Source organism: Epinephelus lanceolatus, chromosome 9 (genome assembly GCF_041903045.1).
Source record: "Epinephelus lanceolatus isolate andai-2023 chromosome 9, ASM4190304v1, whole genome shotgun sequence".
Classification (NCBI taxonomy): Eukaryota; Metazoa; Chordata; class Actinopteri; order Perciformes; family Serranidae; genus Epinephelus; species Epinephelus lanceolatus.
Genome location: NC_135742.1, coordinates 30,857,943 through 30,881,896, shown reverse-complemented (window position 1 = coordinate 30,881,896; position 23,954 = coordinate 30,857,943). Strand labels below are relative to the sequence as shown.

The 23,954-nt window shown below is 44.8% G+C and overlaps 1 protein-coding gene across 2 annotated transcripts; it reads left to right on the top strand.

The window, feature by feature from the left end:
- Positions 1-562: 562 nt before the first annotated feature.
- On the top strand, positions 563-17,851 carry mn1b (meningioma 1b). Of its 2 annotated transcripts, XM_033619206.2 has the most exons (3): positions 563-1,454; positions 1,575-5,168; positions 16,358-17,851. In XM_033619206.2, the coding sequence occupies exons 2-3, from the start codon at positions 1,643-1,645 to the stop codon at positions 16,591-16,593; spliced, it is 3,762 nt and encodes a 1,253-aa protein (XP_033475097.1). In that variant the 5' UTR covers positions 563-1,454; positions 1,575-1,642; the 3' UTR covers positions 16,594-17,851. The 2 variants fall into 2 exon arrangements, with proteins under 2 accessions (XP_033475097.1, XP_033475096.1); XM_033619205.2 differs by having other exon boundaries at positions 563-5,168.
- Positions 17,852-23,954: the final 6,103 nt, after the last annotated feature.

The window sequence follows — 23,954 nt, the reverse complement described above, 5'->3', positions numbered from 1 at the left end:
ATGAAAACAAATTAAGCGCCCAGTTTGTAACCTCAGCACCGACTCATGTGAAATGTCTCCACGTTACAAATGGTTGCTTGTGTATTCGTTCCACAACAGCTTGTTATTGTGTTGCCTACATATATTTGATTTACATTAAGTTATGTGCAGTGAAGTGCCTGGATGAGTGGGTGCAAGGGCTTAAAAAGTTTGTTCATATATAAAGTGGGTTAGAGCAACATACCAAACAGCAGTGTGCACATTTTCACTTTAAGCGCTGCTATTCCAGTGGAGAATATGAAAGTTGCACATGTGTTTTCTTACCTCAACAATTCTGTTGTATAATTAACAAAAAAAAGTTCCCTTTGCAAACTACATAATTATCTTCTGTGGAAATATTGCGCTATCTGTTTGGGTGAAATTTTAGGTTAAACCCAAGATCTGATTTTCATACAGGCTTTCACAATCTCACGGACCACCTTAAAAGCCTTTGTCCCGCCCTCGGAGCTTTCTTTGGCCCCTCTGATTGGCTGAGACCTCGTGGATGGAAGCGGCTGCAGAAATGCAAAACTTGTTGCTGGCTCCTGTGGACGCGTTGATCTCACACAGCGCCAAGCGGCAGAGCGGAGTGTGAGTGTATCTGTATCCCAAGTGCACTCAGACCACACCAGACAAGACTCGGTAAACGGAGGGACGCACACATTAGGAGCGAAACGCATTGAAAGGACTTAAGGCAGAGGCGCTTCGCTGCAAGGCGCATGACCGGCGGCAGCGGGTGAAGGATGCTGTCAAGCCGCTCCGTAGTTGTGGAGTGCGGGTAGTGCACGCCGCGCTACTCCGGGTTCAGGTCGCGTAAACGGACGCTCCGGTTCTCCGGTGCCTTGGTTGGAGAGCCGTGTTTGTGGACTTTCCTGCACACTGGACTTTTGGCTGCGTGCCTGTTGTCGAGATTTTGAAGGACACCGGTGGGCACTATTTATTTAAAAAACAGATTTTCCCCCCTCAAAGCCACAGAGGTAGTTTTAACCACACGACTCCAATTGGACTTTTTTTTTCCTTGTTTCCAGTATGGGACCTTATGCAAAAAGTCGCACCGGGACATTTGACATTGGACTGGAATAATGAATTAGCTGACAGAAATTGTCATATTCCCTCTTCGATCGCTCCAGTTCTTGTGCGCTCTCCTTTTAGTTTGTGAGCGAGATGTTTTTGTGTCATGTTTGCACCGAAGAAATGCGCACAGAGAAACTTTGGAATATGGTAGGTCACCCGTGCAGCAAGTTAAATTGCAGTGTTTTGTATTTGTATGCTTAATCAAAGACAGAAAGGAGAGCAGTCAAGTGCACGCATAAATAGGGGAGCAGGGACACGGTTAACGTGCGTATTTTGGACACAGTCTGTCCCCTCTCTCCTCCGCGTCCTTGGAGAAGTTGAAAAACAAAAACAATTGCTTCAAAACAATGAGATCTTATTTGGTGAGTTTAAACATTTAAAGTGGATAAAGCAGTTTGATCATCAGAGTGATACAAACATTTGAATAGTTTCTTGTGTATCTCTTTTTTTCTTCTTCTTTTTTTTTTTGCTTTTGGGGACAGACGGAAAAACAGACAGTGTGCCGATGTCTGGCAAACTGGCCGTCATGTGGGATTGATTGCAGGGGAGTATGTTTGGGCTGGAGCAGTTTGGTTCTCAGATTAATAGCAGAAACCCTGGCCAGTCAGAGAGAAACATAAACCAACCGAGACTGAACATGGGCTCCCACTATAAAAGCCCAGGTTTTCACGCCGGAGGCCCGCCGGGAGCCGTGGAGCCCGGCATGGGCCCTCTGAGCGAGCCGCAAATGCTCGGGCTCAACATGAACATGAACGGAGAGCAGTACGGGGGCTTTCACCCGCGGGGCCACTCGGACATGCATACAGGCGGCGGACTTCAGCAGCAGCAGCAGCAAGGACCCATGCATGGATTTTTTAACAACCAGCAACCTCATCAAGGACATCCTCACGGCCATCAACCTCACCCCCACCAACCTCACCCCCATTTCAGTGGGAATTTTGGAGGCCCAGAGCCAGGGTCATCATGCCTGCATGGTGGCAGGCTAATGGGCTACAACAACAATGGCATGGGACCACAGCAGGGCTTTGGAGAAGGATTTGATCCTCTCACTGAGGGACAGGCAGGGGATGGCTTTCCCCAGCAGCAGCAGCAACAGCGGCCTGGTAACATGCCTGACTTTCAACATCACGGGCCTCCCAGTGGCAGTCATGCTGTCCCCGCTCCCTGTCTACCCCTGGACCAGTCTCCTAACAGAGCAGCATCCTTTCATGGTCTCCCCTCCTCCTCATCATCCTCTTCTGAGTCTCATGGCCTGGAGCCTCGGCGGATGCCCAACCAGGGAGCCGTAGAGGGATTAGAGTATAACTTCCCAAGTGACCCTCCATCTGGACATTTTGATGTACATGTATTTTCCCCATCTGATTCAGAATCTCAGTTACCCCATTTTGGGCCCGGAAGGCCAGTTCCCAGTGGTAATTTCGCAGGGAACCCCGGCATGCCACGGACACCAGGTATGTCGGGCATCTCTAAAGGACACCAGCCGCCGCCACAGCCCCAGCAGCCTCAGCATGGAGTGTTTTTTGAGCGTTTTGGAAATGGCCGGAAGGTGCCCGTGGGAATGGAGCCGGGGGTCAATGCAAGACATCCTCTCATGCAGCAGCAACAACAGGCTGGCTTGATAGCCAGACAGAATTCATGCCCCCCTGGCCTCCCCCGACCCCCTCAGGCTGAGCCCGGCTCGACTAACCCTAACATTCTGGACGGAGGGGTCATGATGCCTGGCCAACACAACCAGTTTGAATATCCTATTCACAGACTGGAAAATAGGGGTCTGCACCCTTATGGGGACCCCATGTTTAATATGCAACAGCCAGCTCCTCCTCCATCCCAACAGCCCCCGAATCAGAGGCTGCAACACTTTGACTCTCCTTATATGAACATGGCAAAAAGGCCTAGATTTGACTTTCCTAATGCACATGGCGGTGAGGGCTGGTGTGGTGGTATGGATAACCACCTCTCCCCCTCTGCCTACCCCGGCCTGCCTGGAGAGTTCACCCCACCTGTGAGTGAAGGTTTCCCTCCAGGTCCCCTGCAGCATCCGGGGCCTGAGCAGCAGTCTCTGCAGCAACGGCAGAACGCAGCCATGATGATTAAACAAATGGCCTCTCGCAACCAGCAGCAGAGGATGAGGCAGCCCAGTCTGCAGCAGCTGGGTCACCACGGCGATGTACCTCCTGGCCCAATGGCTCACGGAGGCCCAGTCGGGAGCATGCCACAGCCCAACTTTGACAGGGAGAATGGTGGCAGGATGCCCAACATTGATGGACAAAATCCTCATGTAACTCAGGAGAACTCCTGGTTCCAAGGGTCCCACCCACCAGGGGAGATGATGTCACGGCGTATGGGTGGAGCGGGTAATGAATCAGGGCCTCATGACATGGGGCTACAGCAGAACGGGGCTGGGATGATGTTTAGGCCAGGCATGGGCATGCAGGAGCCCATGAGAATACCAGGAGATGGGCATGTACAGGCTCTCCATTCCCCCGGCATGCACTCACAATTCAGCAGCAACATGGGCAACCTCTCACAAATGCAGTCTCCAGGAGCAGGGACAGGGCACCCGAATGCACCAGCAGAGAGGCGGCCGGCTGACTTCCCTGCACCTCCAATGGGAGCACAGCCAACGTTTCCCTATGGGGGGGCTAACCGTCAGGGGCCAGCCCACAGTGCTCCCCAGGGGGTGAACACCTCACCAGGGAGCTACCCTCCTCAGTCTGAGTTCCCTCCAGGCCAGCGGTCGTCTGTTAGTAAGCTTGGAGCTCTGTCCCTTGGGAACTTCAGCAAAACCAGCACTAAAGACAGTGTTTTTGGCCAGAGCTGCCTGGCGGCCCTTTCCACGGCCTGCCAGAACATGATCGCTAGCCTAGGGGCCCCCAATCTTAACGTAACATTCAACAAGAAGAACCAAAATGAGGGCAAGCGAAAACTGAGTCAGACAGAGCAGGACATTAATAGCAGCACATCTAATGGGACTGGCAATGCTGGACCTGAATATTTTCAGAGCAGCACTTCCCAGAACAGCCAGATGCCTGGCACTGGGAATAGCAACTCTAAGCCTGCAAGTCAAAGCCAGACGGTGCAGGGGGAAGCCAGTGCCCTCTCCCCAAATTACAACATGGACGCTACCCCGTGCAGTGAGGGGAAGGCAACAACAGGGAGTGGGAGAGGGAGAGGGAGGAGAAAAAGAGACAGTGGACATGTGAGCCCTGGAATTTTTTTTTCCCCTGACAATGGTAACCCTGTTGTAAGTCCAGGCCAGCAGACCCCCTCTGCTGGCGTTGGGGAGAGGGGTGGGGGAACGCCCCATGAGAAACACCTCCAATCACCTTCTTGGGGAAAAGGAGCCGACCTAATGTTGGGGGACCAGGCCGACCTGATGTCTTCTTTGGACAGTGGCATTCAAAGTGTCGCCAAGTCTGACAGTAGCTCACCACGAGTGGACTTTCCTGACGATGTCAGCACCCACTACGGCAACGAGGATGAGGTGTCCTCCAGCTCAGATGCAGGAGGGGCCTCGGCCACCAAGCCGAATCGCAGCCCTATGATCACTGGCTCACCCAAAATGCAGCGGAGTGACCATGGGTTGATAAATGGACAGAAGCCCTTAGGCATGGGCATTAACAATCATACTACCTCGACACCAGACAGCTATGGACTGAATGCTGGTGGGGGCACAGGGGCCAGTGGGGTGAGCCACCCGGGCACTCCTGGGGTGGAGCAGGTACGCACCCCATCCAGCACCTCTGGCCAGGAAGAAATCCATCCTCTGGAGATCCTTCAGGCCCAGATCCAGCTACAGCGGCAGCAATTCAGTATCTCTGAGGACCAGCCCCTGGCCATGAAAAATGGCAAAAAGAATGGCGACTGTCCCTCACAGAACGGAGACAATGAGCTGGCAAGCTGCAGTCCGGATGCTGGGAAGGGCTCAATGGGCACTATTGACCTTGACACCCTCATGGCAGAGCAGCACGCCACCTGGTACGTGCCCAGTGACAAGGCCATGATGGACGGGTCAGAGGATGACAAGGCCATGGGACCATGGGAAAAAAATAAGAGCCAAAACAACAGCAAAGAAGGTAAATGAAACACTTTATTCCTTTGGTTATGTTTCACCCACTTTTCTCTTTCTCTAACCCTCTGTGTCTCACACTCACTCTCACACATGCAGCACACACTACACTGACTGCTCCATTTTGCTCCTGAAATTAGTCAATCCTTTTCCTTAAAATGCCACTTATTTCTTTTTCTGAAAACAAGTGTAACATCACACACACATAACAGGTAAAATATGCTGTTAAAAGAAAACCTTTTGTCCATACTGTGCAGCCAGAAAGCAGCCGTCTCTGTGTAACTGGGGTCTTTTAAATTTTAGCGGTTTAACCTATAGGAAGATAATAAAATTAATGGCAGCAGCATTCAAGTCTTTACAAAGAAAAAGAAGATTTATGTGGTATTTTTCTTGTTAAATTGAATCAGTATTTGAAGAATGTAAAAAATGATACTCAGACTGGAGCAGTTTTTAAATGCCATCTGACTGAGCAAAGTAAACCTTGCACCTTTTTCGACAATGTATTTTTATACGTTTCTGCATTGTGGAGGCACTTCAAAAGAACAGCTCAAGTAAAGTAAACATTTCCTGTGGGTCTTTATCTCGGTTTTCAGGGTGAACAACTACATTGAGAAGATTAATAGCTTTTTGAGGATATGCGTTTGCGCAGCGGGGTTTCCCTCGCCTTGTTACGTGTTTGTTTTTGTTATTACCATGGGATAATACGGAGCTAGTGAAAGTGGATTGATTTTAGATTGGCAGGACAGGATTTCAAGGATTAGATATCATGGTGAAACGAATATAGCCATTCAGGTTCAATTTTATTTTACGTGGGAAGTTACTTTACTCATTGTTTAATCGCCTGCTATTTACTGTCTACTTTAAAATTGCAGCTTTAATATTGTTTAGCATTTATTATTTATTATTGCCTCCTTTGTCACTTTTAAATGAATTATTATTATTATATACCTCGATTATTGTAAAATATTTGTAAATGAATTTAGGAGTTTTACAATACAAAGTTTCTTAAGGAGAATGTTAAATCCTCTGGCCTAAAGGCACAGAGGTAGCTTTTCAACTACACGCAGATATTACACTCTGCAGACGAAGGTTCATAATTACAAGTAGTTTTATCTTCATGTTTTTAAGGTGGCTCTTAATTAAAATGCAGAAAAATAATTTAACCTGCACTTTGTTGCGGATTAGTTTCTCCTTATAATTCGTCTTCCTATAATAATAACAATAATAATATTAAAAATAGTATTAACAATAATATTTAACGCTGTTATGATTATTATATATATAATTTTAATACTGCTACTTTGTTACGATTAAATTGTTGTTTTATTAATATTTTATGTGCCTTAATTATAACAGAAAACTAATTGAATGCATTATAATTGCGAAATAAGCCAAGTTATATGTATTGGAATATGATGGTTTTATTTATCCATTTCTTTTTTATGCTTCTTGTCTTTTTCTGTCTGTCTTTTCTTTTTTACGTTGGCTATTTCCACATGATTCCAAACCAAAGCAGAGACAGAGATGGTTGATATTTCTGCAAGATAAAATCTGTAAGAAGTGCCCACCGTTAGGGTAAAGCCACCGTTGGGCCTGTGGATGTGTGTATATATAATAATGTGCATGTATATAATAGTGGATATAGCGCCTGGCGCGTCTCGAGCGCCTCTTTGTTCTGATCAGTGCGGGTGCAGAGAGGGGCGGGGGTGCGCGCCGCGCCGCGCGGAGTCTGGAGTCCAGGCGCATTGTTTATAAGAGACTGAGCTCAGGGTGTCGGGTACTAACACTAATGCCATTACTTCCACGGAGCACTGTGACTGTTTTCCACTGATGCAGCAGACTAATATCGCGGGTCACACCAATTATAACTCAACAGCAAAATAACAAGCAGTGTACATTTTTTAATTTGAGCCACAACGATCAAAACTAGAATATTTCACTTCTTCAAGCTATTTGTTTTCCTTATAATTGGTCTCCGCTGGTGCTCTCAGCTAAATTACAGGACAAATGACAAAATTATTGAACTTATCGTGGCTTTTCTTTTTTGTTCTCATGATTTCTTTCCATGATCATTTACAAAAGAGGTAACTGAGTACTAATTTATTATAAAAGAAAACAACAACAACAGAAAACAACAGAGCATAAGAATGTAAAAAATAAATGGAAAAAAAGCCAACTGATGCCAGGGGATGATAAGTAACATCATCATTTTTGATATTGATTAATGAGTATTCTTTAGAGTTGGAAATCCAGCACTGATAGACAGTGACACCCTGTTGCTCTCCTTGTTTTAATTTCTAGGACTGATGGCACATTTAACATGATAAATTCATAAAAATCAGTAGGTATTTAAAAGCAGAATGGTCTCATTCCTGCTCCAATTTCCTCTCCCCCTCCTCTCTCTTTCTATCTCATGTCTCCTTCTCTCTGCTCTCCTCTCCTTCTCTCCCTCTCCTCTTCTCTCCTCTCTCAGCCCTCCCTGCATGGACACGAGGCATGCAGCTCTGGAGCGATCGATAGCTAGTTAGCACAAATCACGGCTCCTGACAGTTTCTCATTTGAGTGCTTCAGACAGCAAAGATGAAAAAAAGGGTGGAGGTGTATTTGGGAGGGGAGGGGGATTTCGAGATTGAATCTGATGCTTAGGCTACACAGAAGGGAGCAAAATAACATAATAATTTAAGATAAGTCATAGCCCACAGTGTAGTTCCATAAGAGCCAGCATCCCACAGGCTTTTTTTTCACACTGCAAGAAATATCCACCTCTACCAATCTAGTCCTCACTCTTGTGAAGAAAACGCAGCCATTGGGGAGATAATGTCAGTGACACTAATTTGAAATTAATCAGGCCACTTCATTAGGCCATTAGCATGAACTAAATGTAGCTTGGTCAAGAAAATTCTTCAAAGATGAACATTTTCATTAGGACAAATTTAATTTAAGTAATTCCAGTGACAGTGGAAATGATTTTCCCCCCATTTAAAATAAGTTAAAATAACATTTTAATCACCAGCACAAGATGACATCACCAGTTAAGATATTTTTTGCAGTGGAAATATGTAGAAGGTTATATAAGTCTGAAATGTAGGTGAAGAAAAATTGTTTTCTGAAGCGGTAGAATTTCATTTTCTTACAGGTAAAAACACGTGAAACAGTTTTCTACCTGTCCCCTTCCAAAACTCCTTTTGTCATCAGCATTTCATTTACATATATATGTCTATTTTTTGCTCTCTTGTGGGGTGTATTTGAATTATGCATAGATTATTTTAATTCTTAAACAATTAGCATTTTATCAGGTTGTTAAGCTCACTAATGATAAACAGTAATTAATACATTTACAGAAAATATTTTTAATACCTAATTTAAAATGAAAATGTAGCTGAAAGTGCATTTAAATTAATTATAATTATAGGCAGAACTTTAAGTGCTGTCACGTTTTAATTTTTAGATATGTTGTGAATTACTCGTCAGGTGTTTAACTTTACCCAGAATATGACCAAAAATATGAGATCATCTCTGTCTAGTGGGAGTTTAGTTTTTCTCCCGAGAAATCACACATGATGCGTGTTATTATTTTATTTTATTTTTTTAGTTTCACTCAGTGTTGTATACAAAATAACCTTTAACTACCTGATAATTTAAACAGGTGAATTACGGTGTTGTACTTTAGTGGTGCAGAGGAGTTTGCTTCAGATGATTGCAGGGAAAGTAAAAAAAAGTTGGAGGTCAAGGGTCAGTTTGGTCATATGAGGTGAATGTTTCCATCGCTCAGTGCAGCCTCACTAAAAGCGCTCAGTGTCAAGTTGTGTGAAACTTCAGAGGGACCCCAGATCATTCTGTAGCCAGGTGCGTTTGCCTCAGCGCTTCGACAAAGAGAGACTTGAGGAGCCACAAATCTCGCTATGATCTAAATAAGAAATTCAGTGTCATTCTTTAGCTAACTTCCTTTGAATGTCTGAGCGTGCAGACAAGTAGCCTATAAAAGTTCAACTGTGCTCTCGGAGCTGACGTCTGTTCACCCAGTGCATCACAGCTCGCCCTCTCTCTGCTCCCTGTGTGCCTGTTTAAAGTGATGCGTGCTGCAGTAATGGCCCCCTTTGGACCCCATATTTTTGGCCTCCTCTCTCTGTGACAGCATGTAGCAGAAGTTTTTCACCAAGACACAGCTATACCTGCCGCTGTAAGCTTGCAGCCTGCAGACTCTCGTGTGCAACACAGCATCTTGTGCTCCAATGGAGGCAAAGAGTAGAGGTGTACGCAAGCAACTTTCCTTGTACGGTGCCAGTTAATATTATTTCCCCTTTCATGTAAAAAAAAAAATATATTTTATGCTCTTCCTCTTCCCTTCTCCTCTGTATATCTTAGCCAGAAGCCGACCGTTCATTTGGAAACTTATGCACAGTCTTGATAACAGGCAGCCAGCAGGCGTAGGAAGTGATTCAGTTATTTTTACTTTTTGCCACACACACTTGTGTGACTTTTTTTTTTCTATCAGCATAGTTAAAATACTTCACAGTTGACCCTGTGGAACAGTTTCACTCTTCACTCTCAATAATCAGCCCATAAACAGCTCTAATCATGATCAAATCTCTTTGGCTCTGACTTTGACAGGTTTGAAAAGAGGGAACTTGCATCTTATCACACCTACTAGAAAGCACTTAAATCCACTGAAAGAGCCGTATTGATATTCCACCATGGAGAACAATCCTGTGAGACTACCTGCCTTTGACATTTCAGTACGACAACAACCCCACAAATCACACCAGTAATTTCTATTTCCTTTTTCTAAAAAAAGGAGAAAGTGATTGGCACATGCTTGAATGTGGAAAAAACAGCTTGGGGCAGTCTATGTTCTTTACCTGTCATTACAAGGTGTTTCATATTGACTTTTTTTTTTTTTTTTTCAACAACACACTTTCACCAAGCCCCTTACACACTCCTGTACTGCAGTAATGATAATCATTATGATAATCATAGCAATTAGCCTTGGTAATATTGTTTCCAAAAGTCATAATTCATCCTCAGGCGACTCATGTAAGTTGGTTATTGACAGGTTCATGGGGGCTACAAAGAGCTGCTAGTTTATGTCCACAAGTGCTGATTTTAGCAACGTAAATACATGATTATAATGACGGAGCAACATCTGAGACACTAACATCCTCCTAAATAAACACGTTTTCCTTTTCTTGCTGTGTTTGTGATTCTATGCATCTGCGTGTGTGTGTGTATGTGTGTGCGTGTGCTGGTATGCACGTGAGTGTGTGACGAAGGGCAGGTTTGTAGACACTGCAACTTGATAGTGTGGATTTGTCAGGTGTAGACATAAAGTTTGATTTATTTAGACTCGGTGTCAGGCTCACAGCTCCAGCCCCCCGATCTCAGGTGTCTCGCTCAGTGGAACACGCTCACTTAATTCTAATGTGTTGAAAATATTTAAGAGTATTTACCCGACTTGTAAATAGTGCAGGACTGAAAAGCGCCTATCATGCATATAAAGCATCTGGAATTTAAGACAGCGTTTATGTGTGTGTGTGTGTATGTGCATTCGTGTTTGTTTACGTGCTACGTGTGTGTGTGTGCGCAAGCACGCATGTGTGCTCTATGTTCCCGGGCTTTTGCAAGACATTGAGCACTAGTGACAGTCAAAGGAAGCCTATTAAAGAAGCGTGCTGGTGACTGATGAAGAGAGAAAAAGATGAACAAAGGTGTCAGGCCTTGCTGGATTTTCAACTCTTCAAAATAGCAGCTCATCCGGTGTTTTGTTTTCCCTGGGGAAGGGTGTTAGAATAAAATAAAACTTGTCTCAGCATGTGGTAAATATTCTCCTCGGATGCAGCAGGGAATGGAAAGCTGAGTTTATCTGGGAGATGCACAGAACGAGCAGTTTCAAACCTTCGATCGTGGATGTATGTGACATGCCTCCAAATGTCCACTGTCTTGCTGAATGTATGCCAGAACAAAAAAAAGAAACTCCTGAAAGGGGTTCATATGTTGCCCGGGGTATGAGCACAGCTTTTAAAAGGTGTGTGTTTTCAGGTTTTCAGAGGTGCAGATGTTGTCATGCTGCCAGCAGCGGTTATGTTATTAACCGTACAGGTAGTCGTCAGGCGCCTTTAATTTGTATTGAGCAATTGACAAATGGGTTATGACACTGGAGCTGTTTCTCCTGGGTGACGGAAGGAAAGACTGATGGAGTGAAAGAGGAAGTAGGAGAGATAGGGGGTTTTTTTCAGAGAACATCTGTAGTTTCGCTCATGAGGCGAGTGGCTGTGTAATAGCTACCATTTGCATTTACTGAAGAGAAAATAATTTAATTTAAAACATTTTTTTCCATCAGTTACATGCTTCATGACTATTGTAAATTCTCGTCTGCATGCAGTAGTTTTAAGAATATATTCTCTCTTATATCTATTTAGAATATTTCCCCCTATAATAATGCAGCTACAAAATACACAGTATCATTTTTAAGATTTATCTATTTAATTACACAGATTAAAATGATCTGTTTACACTTTTTGCAATTCCTGGTGCATCATTCATAATTACCCCTGCTATTATTTAATCCAAAACAAATGTCTGTGCCATGCAGGTGCTTCTAACCTCAAAATTGCCACTGTTTTCATGTGTGGTTGACCTATTCCAAAAAGGGTGAAAACACAGAAAACAAAGTGTTGCAGCACTGCGCTGAAACAAAATAGAGACGGCGAAGTAGATCAATATGTCACCGACTTGGACGACATGCTGGACAGGTCCTGGACATGGTTGTGAGTTATGAAGGAGGCACTAAATCACTTCCCATGTTCTGATTTGTGTCTGGTTTCCTAAGCACTTCTTGTGGCCAGAGGGGGAGGTGTGCATGTGTGCGTGTGTGCGTGTGTGTGTGTGTGAGTTTGAGGGGATGGGAATGGGTGTGTTGCTGGAGAGAAGGTAACGAATGCTGGGGGCAATGCCTGCCTGGGCAAGTTTTTTTTCCTTTATGTTGCAGGCCAGAGAACACAGAGGAAATTCGAACCAAAATAACCCCTGTGTGAGAAATGTGCCCCCCCCCCCCACTCCCTCTAGATATCCTCCCTGCTCTGAGGGAAAGGTCACACTGCGTTAGTTGGTTGGGGGTTGCAGGGTGCCTCTCATGCCCCCTACCCACCCTGGGGCAGGGGGTACCTGGGACAATACCTCTGTTAGCCCCCCATATCATCTTTAAGACTTCCCTCAGCATGACTGTACTTATTCGATTTTCTACGTGGCTTAATTATTTGGCAGCAACCTTCATGTCCTGTCACTTCTGAGGCATTGATGAGACAATATAGGGAGAACCTTAAGTCGCTATATTTCCACAGAAGAAGACCCTTTCTCACCCCTTTTTTTGTGAAATCCGACTTTTTCTTCGTGGTTTGTGATGGGTGTTTTGTGCTGACAAAGACAGAATCCTCTCACAAGGCCATAGTGGTAGTTGTTATGCTAAAGGAATCTGACCTGATGTCACACACTGTCATAGGAGCGGAGGCCTTTGGGTGTTTTTGTCAGCGAGCCGAACATTCTGATTGGGCTGGTTTGTGTTCAGCCAGGATGGGGTCACGCCCTCGGGAGCATGGGGTTAAAGGTGAAGTGTCGTCATGGAAGTATAGAGCTCGGGATGGAAAGGGCAGAGGCCTGCCGCATGAGATTCTGGGGCCTGGGAAATCAATGTGACGGCTCTGAGGAACTTGCACCAAAGAGGAGGTTTTCTACGCCTGTTAAAGAAATACATTTCATTCAGCTGCTTTTCTGCCCTACATACTTCTCACAGATAGTCACAATATCTGTGTCAGCTTCAAAGGTTACTGTCATTGTTTTTAACTGTGCTGTTTTTTTTGTTTTGTTTTTGGGATTAATTGAAAAAATAATTGCACGCTGTAACACTCATTAATAAATTGCTAGAAAACATGGTCTCTAAGCAGCCATTGTTTACCTCCCTGCGTTGCTCTGAGTGTGTTGAGTGTGTGTGATATGACATGAAAACCCGTGTCAGGCCGTCAGCTCCCAGACACATTGGTGTCATCCAGACAACCAGAGCTGCGCGCTGCGCTCCCAGCCTTCATGGCATTCGAAGCTCTACTCATCTCTGTAAATCGTCTCTGGCTGTGTCTGTGAGACGGCTCCAAAAACTCCACTGCTATGTGTGTGTGTGTGTGTGTGTGTGTGTGCATCATCACTAGGCACTAAATAACAAAATACCGCACTTGGGGCGAGAGATATAGTGATATAAGTGCATCACATTAAATTCAGTATTTACTTAACACATCACAGTGGTAATCTTTCCTGGCTGTAATGTGGTTAAGGATATTTAGGTGTATTTGTGGCTCAGCGCAGCTGCTCGCGCTGTTACCGTTCTCTTTTTATTAGGTATTTTCCCCCTTGCTTGTTGATGCTAAGCACTTGTTCCCCTCAGATGAATAGGCTATTATTGAGATATTACCGTGGATATGAATTCTACGTTAGTCAATGAACAGCCATAACAAGATAGATCTTATTATATATATAAAAAAAGATTCCCCTGCTTGCAGAATGTCATGGTGATTTGGGATTTAGACTTGTGTGATGTAGAATTTCACACTGCCGTTTCCACTTTTGAAGGAATGCGCCGCCATGGATAATGCTTACAATTTAAGGGTAGTGTCTTGATTTTTTTTCCATAAAATTCACATCCCTTGAATCCCCTTTGGCTACCCTGTAATGCTGGGTGATATTTTAATCCTGTGGTGGTCAAGTGTGTGGCTCTTTTTACAAGTGGTGGATTTTGCACATGCTGTTAATTGAAAAGTGTATTGTAACAAACAGCAATAGCTTTTTAACTTAAAAAGATGTTAGAAAAGTTAAAACTTAACATTTTTTTGCCCTTGACAGCATTCCTGAAATTATGTGTAAAGGTATATAGATTTTTTTTTTTTTATGTGAGCTCATATCTGAATTTACGAGGGATTATACAAGCGATACATTTGTGAGTGTGTGCGCAGGAAAAATGAGTTATCACATTTGTTATTTGATCTGTGTGCATTTTTACCTCCCTCTTGTCCTTGCGTTAAAGCTGAGTGACGTGTTTAGCTGGGATTGTGTGTGTGTCTCTGTGTGCATGTCCATATGTATGCGGGTCTTGTGTGTGTGTGTGTGTGCGTGTGGAGCAGCAGCTGAGGGCTGGTGTGGGTATGGCAGCGGCAGCAGTGGTTGGCGTGTTGTGTGTTTTCGGCCGTGCGTGTTGTCAGTTTGCTGTGTGTCAGCAGTGAGCCAGGGGAACGCTTGGCTGCCTATTCAGGCCGGAGCGGACCCTGCTGTGCCCAGCTAGCATGAGCTGCTGGCGGGTGCTGGAGGGCACAGCGCTGGGAAGACGAGAGTGTGAGTGGGTGGAGGGGGTGAGGCGGGGAGGGGTTGATACTGGCAGGGGGTGGGGATCCGCCATGCTGAGGTGTATGACTGGACCCTCTGGCGAATGTTAGATCTTGTCACCGCCACCACCAACACTGCTCTAAATCCTCATTTCTCCCTTACCCCCCCTCCCTGCACCCCCAGCCCCCACTTACACCGTGTCTCCAGTCCTTGGGAGGGAGATGGAGATAGAGAGAGAGAAATTTACAGAGACCGGCAGCCAGAGAGACAAACGAAACAGGGAACAACAGGAGGCTTGGCTGCCTGACCTTTTACCAAATCCCCCCACTTTTCCATTCCAGTGGTCGCAGCCCAGACAGGATGGGGGGCAAGCCTGCCTCACTGCCTGCATGTCTGCCCGCCCTGCCTCTCTTGGTTGTCCTCGCTGCATGGCCTGGGTTGGCCTTCTCTTCCCTGGCTGTGTTTTGTTAAGACTGTGTCACTGCTGCCTCTGGGTTTGTGAAAGCAGAGAGGGAGAGGGATGGAAACAGTAAGCAAAACAAAACTGTTTAAGCAGCAGAGGAAGATGAGCTTAAAAGGGGGAAACAGGGTTGTGGGTGATATGGAGGTCTGCGCTCCTCTTGTCTCTCAGGTGAGCAGCAGACTGACTGGAGTGTTGTGATCCGCAGCCTCTGTGCCCAGACTGTGTCGTCTATCACAGCCTCTCCCTTCTCTGACACATGTAACTCAGCTTGTCAGAGCTGTTTTCTGCCTGTCTCTACACTCAGACACCCTGCACCTTAAAGCTCTGTGTCTTTGTGCAAAACACTGATCCGCTCACCATCCACATGGAGCAAGGCAGTCATATATTTTGTGCGGTGAGGCAGTGGGTGAATAATCGGACTGATTTTAGCAAAGGATCCCTAACATCTTCACACGCGCTATTTCTGCGCTTTGGGCTTCCTTGGAGGCAAAACCCAAAGCACACGATGCAACACTAGTGTCATAACACAGCCCCACCATTACCTCTTTCCTAGTTGCTGTGTTCCTCTTTCCCCTGTTGTATTTTTTTGTGTCTTCTTCAAAACTTTTCTTCATTTCTGCCGTCCTCTCCCTCAGTATGCTGCAGCCTGTCTCACAGCAGATGAAGTGTGACGCTGCGCTTTTATGTATAGTTTAGCCAAGCACTTCCCGTCCTCGTCAATCTTCCCCTTGACTAATTTCTGCGTTACACGGCACAAAGTGATTTTTCTCCATATGTGAAGCATGCATCTCAGACGTCAGCATTAACTCTCTGGCACAGCTGATTTTTTTTTTTTTTCTTTATGTGACTTATAATCAACCTGTGTATGGATTTTCCGGAAGCTCAGTGCAACCATTTAATATGAGGCTCCACACCTTGCTGACACAGGGTCGATACTGTGGCACGGTCATTATACCACTAAATTGGGTCAAGCAGGGTTAAAGGCCAGTATTCTCCGTGCCCTTTGACCCTCTGACCAGAGGTTATGCAGGAGCTCTCCAGATTTGCACGCCTGACTGGGAGCGAATGAATGCTTGTATGTTTGTGTGTGTTTTCACTCGTGTATATGAGGCATGAGGAGGTGGAGTGTGAGCAGAGGAAGCTTTGCTTACAGCCTCCTTTTCGGGTGGTATTGATGGGGAGGGGGGTGGAATAGTGTTGAATTAATTTCACAGTGCAGATTTAGAGTGGGAAGTGAAAATGACACTGGTTTAATTAAAAGTGTGTATTTTAAATGCTTCATCTGTATCAGAGAATGCCAATTGCTTGAAGTTGTTTTCATCTTTTTTTTGTACAGTCTTAATTAACCTTTTCCTCTCTGTGTTTGTCTGCAGAATCAGAGCTCTCCCAGGGAAAGGCTGGAGCTGGTGCCCCAGGAGTCGGAGGAGGAGGGGGAGGAGGAGGTGGAGGGGGAGGGAGCAATGGAGGGAACCACCTGCAGTGCCTGTCCGTCCACTGCACAGACGAGCTGGGGGACAGTAAGGGCCGAGGGGGGCCCGTGTCGTCCTGGCGCTCTCTCCACTCTGATATCTCCAACCGATTTGGGACATTCGTGGCGGCACTGACTTGAGAAAAAAAAGCAGGCCCAGCAGGAAGTAGGAGAGAAGATTAAGAAAAGCTTCAGAGACAAATAATGATGATGAGGAGGATGATGATGATGATGATGATAAAGTGTTGATGAGGCAACTGCGAGCAGCTCCTGCCTGTTCAGGGACAGAAAGACATTTATACTCGTAAATGCAAACATGACCACAGACACTCACTCACTCTCTCACACACACACACACACATACATGCACTCACGCACACACACACACATGCAAATACCATGTTTTTTCTGATACATGCAGTCACACTTTAGGACACTCTCTCACATACTGCTGGACAATACAGCACGGGCTCTACTCAACAATGCCCACATCTGGAAAACCTCAAATCAATATTTTTTTTTCTTTTACTTTCTTTGTTGAAGAAAAATAAAGAAATGTCAAAGGAGGAGAATACAAAACCAGAAGAAGCAGAAGAAGAAGAAGAGATATTCAGTTGTCATTGGCTTTGATTGTATACCAGTGTTGAGTTTTGTGATGCGACCATGATCTCATGACTTTTACTCTGTTGCTTATTACAGCCTACCTGCTCTCACCTCAGTTCTGGTGACGGCTCTAATGTGTACATTATCCCTCGAATAAAGGCAATTGTACTGCTTGCATCCCCCCCAAATTTACAGATCAAATGCCAGCTGTGGCAGAGCTAGAGAAAGATGGGAAGAAGAGTGATTTTGCATGAATGTAACACAGCTCACAACTCTTTTTTCCCTTTATTTGTGAACACAACATTTTCCCTCCCTGACAAAGAACGATTTAACCTTTCCCATTTGCTGCTCTTAATCATTTATGATTTGTTGTAGTTCTCTATTCTTTGTTTTGGCAAAAAATAACTTTCCCTCTTCTCTTCTCACCTCTGCTATCGACCTCATGAGCTCAACCGCTTGTGTACAATTCAGCCAATGGGAACTGAAAACGGAGGTCAAGGGATTGTTTAATAAGGGATTTGAACAAAAAAAGACTTGGTATTGCACATGTATAATAAGAGAAAATTTGCTGTGTGTTAGGCAATCTTGTAATCTTTAAATAAAGCTTCTGTTGAATTTGAATTTCTGAAACAATAGATGGAGGACTGTGACGGCAATTTACGAACTGTTTTTTCTTTTTTTTGTTTCCTTTTTTTAATAATATGTAAAGTGCAGTCGTCTGTTTTCCTGCATATTGTATATATCTGTATATGTTTTATTGAGTAACTAAATAACAATAAATATGACGTTAAAGGTGGCATTTGTGTTTCCTTTGGCTTTTTGTTTTGTTCTTTTGAAGCCTCTGAAAACTTATTTGTCTCAGCAACAAACATGAAATAATTTGGTATTCTATGCACAGTAAATATTCAAAGAAAATTCAATACTGTAGGATAGTGTGTGTGTACCCTGAAGATCATCAGTGAATTACAGAGGAGCCTGCAGTATAGCCCAAGTGATAGATGTGACAGGGAAGTTGTGGACTGATGCACAATACCTGACAAGCATGCAGGAGCCTGTGCTATGTTAACACTAGAAGCAGCAGCAACAGGAGTACTGGGAAATGTGGCTTGCTGGTGGATTAGGAAGCCAAGACGATTAATGCCATGTACACCTGCTCACAACCTGTGTCGCATTTTATCCACCCATCTCTCCTCACATCGTTGCTCCAATCCATCGTACATCGTCATAAAACAGCAATTCAGATTACTTATTAGAATGTTTCTTGAAATAAAATGCACGCAACCAAAAGAAAATTTAAAGAAAATAAATCTTAATTTTTCTTGCAAACATTCTACATTATTTTATTTTTGCCTCTGATTTGCCTGTTTTCCTCATCATCACTGTTGATTTGGCGGCCCTACACCATCTTACAATCAGCTCCTCCCCCTGCAACCACACAAACCTACACACACACACACACACACACACACACACACACACACCTCCCCTCTTCCCACTCCCCAGGCCCTCTTTGGCTCACCTGCTCTTTATTGGCCATCTGCATGGATGCTTAATGCTAATCAATAACTCCCCTGTGTGCCAGCTCTGAGGTGGAGATGTCAATGCTACCTAACAGGGCTAGTGATCAACCTGCAACGCTGCTGTCTAAGACACACACACACACACACACACACACACACTCAAACTGGAGCTCCCTGCAGGACCCTGTCTGTGTTATTCAGGTGTGTTTGTGCTTGCTGCTGTACCCGCCGCCTGCTGTGTAGGATTGCAGAGCCTGTTGTGAATGTGATGCTCAGAGAGCTGCAGCGTTAGCAAACAGCAGAGACTGGTTTTGTGAGAGACTGTCATGTCACCTGGGAGGGCCTGTTTAGGGAAGGAGAATGAGGGGAGAAAGTGGGGAAACGGCTGGGGAATAAATGCTGATTACACTGCTCACTGTGAAATTGAAGCCGGAGATTCTCTGTTAGGTTTAGTCACTGAATCCGTAAAAATATTGTCTGAATACCCAAGGCATTTTGTGCTTTTGTGTACACTGTTGTTCACATGTCAATATTTTTCGTAGATATTTTTAAGCACTTAATCCCAGCACGAATAAAATGCATTCAGCGCCATTTATTGACAGTAATTAGATCTGTCACCTTTCTATTGTTCACAGAGGACACATTGTACAAAGGTACAACACAGTTCACAGGCAGCAATGACACTGGTTTGACTAGTGTTTGGCAGTAGTGCCAACACAACTGACTAGCATTCGTTTAATGGATCAAAACGTACAGTGTGTCTTTTTCACGGGTGGGTCAGCTGACTACTTATGGATCAAAAAAGGTTCAAGTGCTTTCCAACCTGAAGCTGAGCTTTGAATTTGTGCATACCAGGGTTATACATTTTCTGAAAGAGTCACCACCACAGTCTGTATCTGCCATGAGACTCCTGTGGTGACACACTACCTGTCGGTCTGGTTTGGCTGACCTTTTTTATGACAGGACAACGGCTTGTGCTCACAGGTTTGTGATGAGCACAGACAGCTGTTGAACAAGGGGTTGTTGTGTGCCCACAAAGGTCTGTTGACTAGTTTTGCCTTCTTTGAGATGTAAAATGTACATTTCTGCAAACCACAGATATGTTACATTTGTACATTTCATACTCATCATGTCAACATTTCTAAAGTGACGTAGTTCTGATTATGCGTATATGAGCTGACTTTGTCATTGGGATGGCTGCCAAGCTGTAGCCCCCTGTTCGAGACCACCAAACAACAACACTGGCTGGTTTTTGGCACGACATTGCTGCATTTCCAGTGGCATTTATGCCACCAAAACCAGGTATTTTAAGCCAAAACACGACCTTTTTCTAACCAGAACCAAGTGGTTTTTGTTCCTAAACAAAACCAAATATTGACCACAATGTTGTTTACACATAAAGAAATGTTTCTACATATCTGTACAAATGCTACAAAGGTATAGTTTGCAGAAATATACATCTACATTTATTCTTGCGAGAATGTTGCAATTATTTACCTCATTAAGAATTTGTTGCTGTAATAGATCCGAATACAAGAATTATTTTAGGTCCAAACTAGCAAATAAATTGTCTGCTGTGCGTCACACTGAGCCAGAAACGGAAAAGTTACCCTGTTTTCACGAACATGCCTGCTGCCTAGCTATGGCCGTGTGGCCAGGCACAGTGACAGAAGAGGCCTTGCGATATTGGCTCCGGCCAAGATGTATAGTGCTGGACTTTTTCCTTCAATGGGCTCCTCTGCATGGCAGCCATATTGGGAGGGAGAGTACTGTGTGGTCGCCTGAGAACTTGTGTGTTTCCCAGCCAACGCGCATCTAAAGAATAACAATTTCACTAGCCATGAAGACCATCCATGGAGCCATGGGGGCTGTGGCCAGAAAGCTCGGCCAAACACTCTCCTCTCATGCAGCTTTCTATGTACTCCTATAAATACATCTCCTATTTGTATAGAGGCGATATGCATCTTTGGGAAAATACCACAATGTTGACATAAGAGCACCCTCTACACCCCCCCTCCACCTCCTCCTTTAATGCCCCCTCCCCTCTCCAAACTCTTTCTACCCCTTGCTGAACCTTTCACTGCCTGAGAGAGAGAAAGAGAGTGAGGGAGAGAGTAGGAAAGAGAAATGAAGGGAGACTGGGAGTAAAAGAAGTGTCTCTTAGAGGCCTCCACGGTCTTTAAGCCACTATGGTATCCACCAGAGCCCTCACATACACTCTGCCTCTAAAGGGCTTTTGTCCTGTAAAGAGGGGGTTTGGCTAAATTGGGGGTGCTTGTGGATTGGCGGGTGGGATTGGGCTTGGTGTAGTATATTTGGCTCCCACGTCTCCATCACTGGAATGGTGAACTTTTTTTTTAAGCTAGGGAATTGAGAGGTGGGGTGTGGAGGGGCAAAGGGGGCTCTGGTTTTTTTTTGGTGAGGGGGGAAGAGAGGTTTGGAAATCTTCCAAACAGTGCCTTTTTGCTTTCAAAGAAGGCTCCACTTGTGTAAATGTGCTCTTTGTCCCTTGGCCTATTGTTTGAATAGCATTGTGGACTTTTTTGTGGGAAGCTCACGGGGGCCTGGGGGGCCTAGGAGGCCAAAGAGGGACCAAAGGGGGCTCTGGCTGAATGACTTGGACCCAGGACGATAGGGCTGTGAAGGTACAATTAAGAAATGTTCATACATGCAAGCAAACACATGAACATGCATCTACACAAATGCTTGAAACACTTAAATGCACATAAACACAAACATATGAATATCAATTTAAAGTGAAGCCATTTGGTGCAAGTGTTGAAAATTATTGGGATCTAATTCCTTTCATCCAATCTTAAGTTTGCGAAGTAAATGTTAGCAGTCCTGTAGACTTGCCTTCCCGAGCTCTATCCCATTGTAGTGCCCTCTTTGCTGATAGTCACAATATGAAAACAGTCTGCCTCCCTCCCCCTATAAAGGGATTTCTTGATAGAGCTGAGTGTCTGGGGTCCCTCGCTGCAGCCAATTCATGACTTCCATCTGTCCTCTCAAAAGATGCCGGCAGGTGGAAGAGAAGCACAAAGCATTTGCATTATGGGGGCATTTATTCTGCCTTTACAGAGACCATGGGTCAGTCGAGTAACATGTTTACCTAGGTTGTAAAATTGTAGAGTTAAAATATATTAAAAACACTGACTCCTAAGAGTTTAATAAATCTGGGCCCTTATATGGTGCAGCAGAGTGGAATAGCATACTTTTCATTTGGGTTGTGATAAATTTCCTAGACTATATACTTGTAAATACTTCCAAATCACATCAGTTGTAATGATTCAATATTGCTGCAACAGGTGCATGTAGTTATACAGACCAGAAGCAGACTTAAATTCAAATCCAATGAGGATAATCCAGTGAGGATAAAGTAAGGCCTAGTAAATCTCTCCCTTCCATGTCAGGACGGTCTCCCTCTCTAGTTTCTGTTACTCCATCCTCCTTGTTTGTCTCTAAATCCCTGTCCCAGCCGTATGGCCAAGCCTCCAACAACTTTAGTACTTCCCACAGTTGGTTAGACACTCGAGTCTCTTCTGAGCTCTCCTCTACTGTCATCACCAGATATCCTGTGACCTCTCTTTCCTCCCGAACCCCCCAAAGCAGCACTCAGGCTTTCTGCTGGAAGGTGATTGAGCATGGCACCCTGCTCCAGCCCTGTCCTGCTTTGTCTGGGGACGTGTGCCTGTGTCAGGAACCACAATTAGTGGGGCGCGTCCCCTACCATTAATCACAGAACAGTCCTGGATCTCAGCGCGGGCTGTGAGTAGCCCCACAGCAGCCGCACTCACTGACAATTTGCTCAGCATCAGCATCCACATGTTGGTGACCATGGAAAATTCAACACAGATTTATATGATTCAGCAAGTTTTGTTTTTGTGTCTCTGATGTAGTCTTGGTCATCAATGAGTAGTTTCTGTCACAGTATAGGCACTCACCATATTATGAAGTATTTTAGACAAGTTAAAAAAATGAATGCTTACATCTTGTTGTTATTTCAGTTGTCTTCTAATTTGTGTGCACTTCCAACTCAAATCATTAACTTTACGGCCAACTATCCAGAGGTGTCCTATTCGTACTCTTTTAGACTTTTAAATTTTAAATCAGTGTACAACTTCAGAGCTCCAGGTAAATTTTGCAGCTTGTGTAGACACTGCTTTACAGGGAAGACATTGAAACCAGAATGTACCCCAGACAGAGGGCAAATATGAGCCTGACCTCGTGAGAGAAAAACACACTCTCAATTCCCTTTTCACTCTGAGTATTCAGATCAATACTGTGGCAGGATGTTAAATATTTGTCATCAGACGATCACACATTGATGGAACAAATCAATGGATGATAGGAGGGAATGAGAAAAGGCGGTGTGCTTGCTTACCTAGCTCCTAAGGGATGGGGAGGGAAAGGGGAAGCAAAGATGGAGGGAGATGGAGATTTGTGGCTCTCGGGGGCCGAGAGATTTTTCTCCTGGGGACTATCTGTTTTCTTTTTTCTCTTTTTTTTGTAGATGGGGACAACCATGAGGGAAAGGATGAGGGGACTTGGGGGAGGTGGGGTGGGGGTGTGTGAGTGTGCATGAAGAGATCTCTCTGTGAAAATGCAGGGAACCACTGTCAAATTGAAGTCTTTGTACTTCGTCAGTTAGCTCGGCTGCCTGTTTGCCCATCATTCCGTCTTTACCCACATACATGAATACAACGCATAACACACAGATAATGTTCACAAACATAAACATACGTGCTGAAGCGCACACATACACACACACACTCTGTTCTGTATGCTCCCCTTCCTCTCACTGTCTTTATTTAACGCATAATGAATTTTGAGCCCGGTCTCTTTCGATCTCTCTCTCTCTGTTCCCCTTGCTTTATAAAAACAGAGGAATGAAAAGCAGCCAGATGGTAGCTCAGGCCTAATATAAAATCAATACACTGCCTCCAAGAGAACTGAAGGGGGGAAAAAAGAAGAAGAGTTGGTGAAAAAAAGAACACTCAAACACCACAAATGCCAAAATAGAGTTCTTTGGTCTCTCCTTTTCTCTCCACCCTCTCTCTCTCTCTCCTCTCTTCTTTCTCTCTCGCTCAGTCTTTTCCTCTGACACAAGTATGTGCAGTGACACACACATACACACACATACATACACACATTGCCTCAGTGTGCTTCAACCACTCTCTCCAGCTTTGAGTAGACCCGGACCTCCGAACTTCCCCACCTACTGCTTCACAATGCACCTCCAGGGAAGGCGAGAGGAGCTGCTCGTGTGTGTGCGTGTGTTCCTGCGAGCACATAAGAATGTCAGGACATCTCATTGGGCCGCAAATTGAGAGAGAGGAGGAGGACATGGTAGAGATAGCCTTTGAAGAGGGAGAGGAC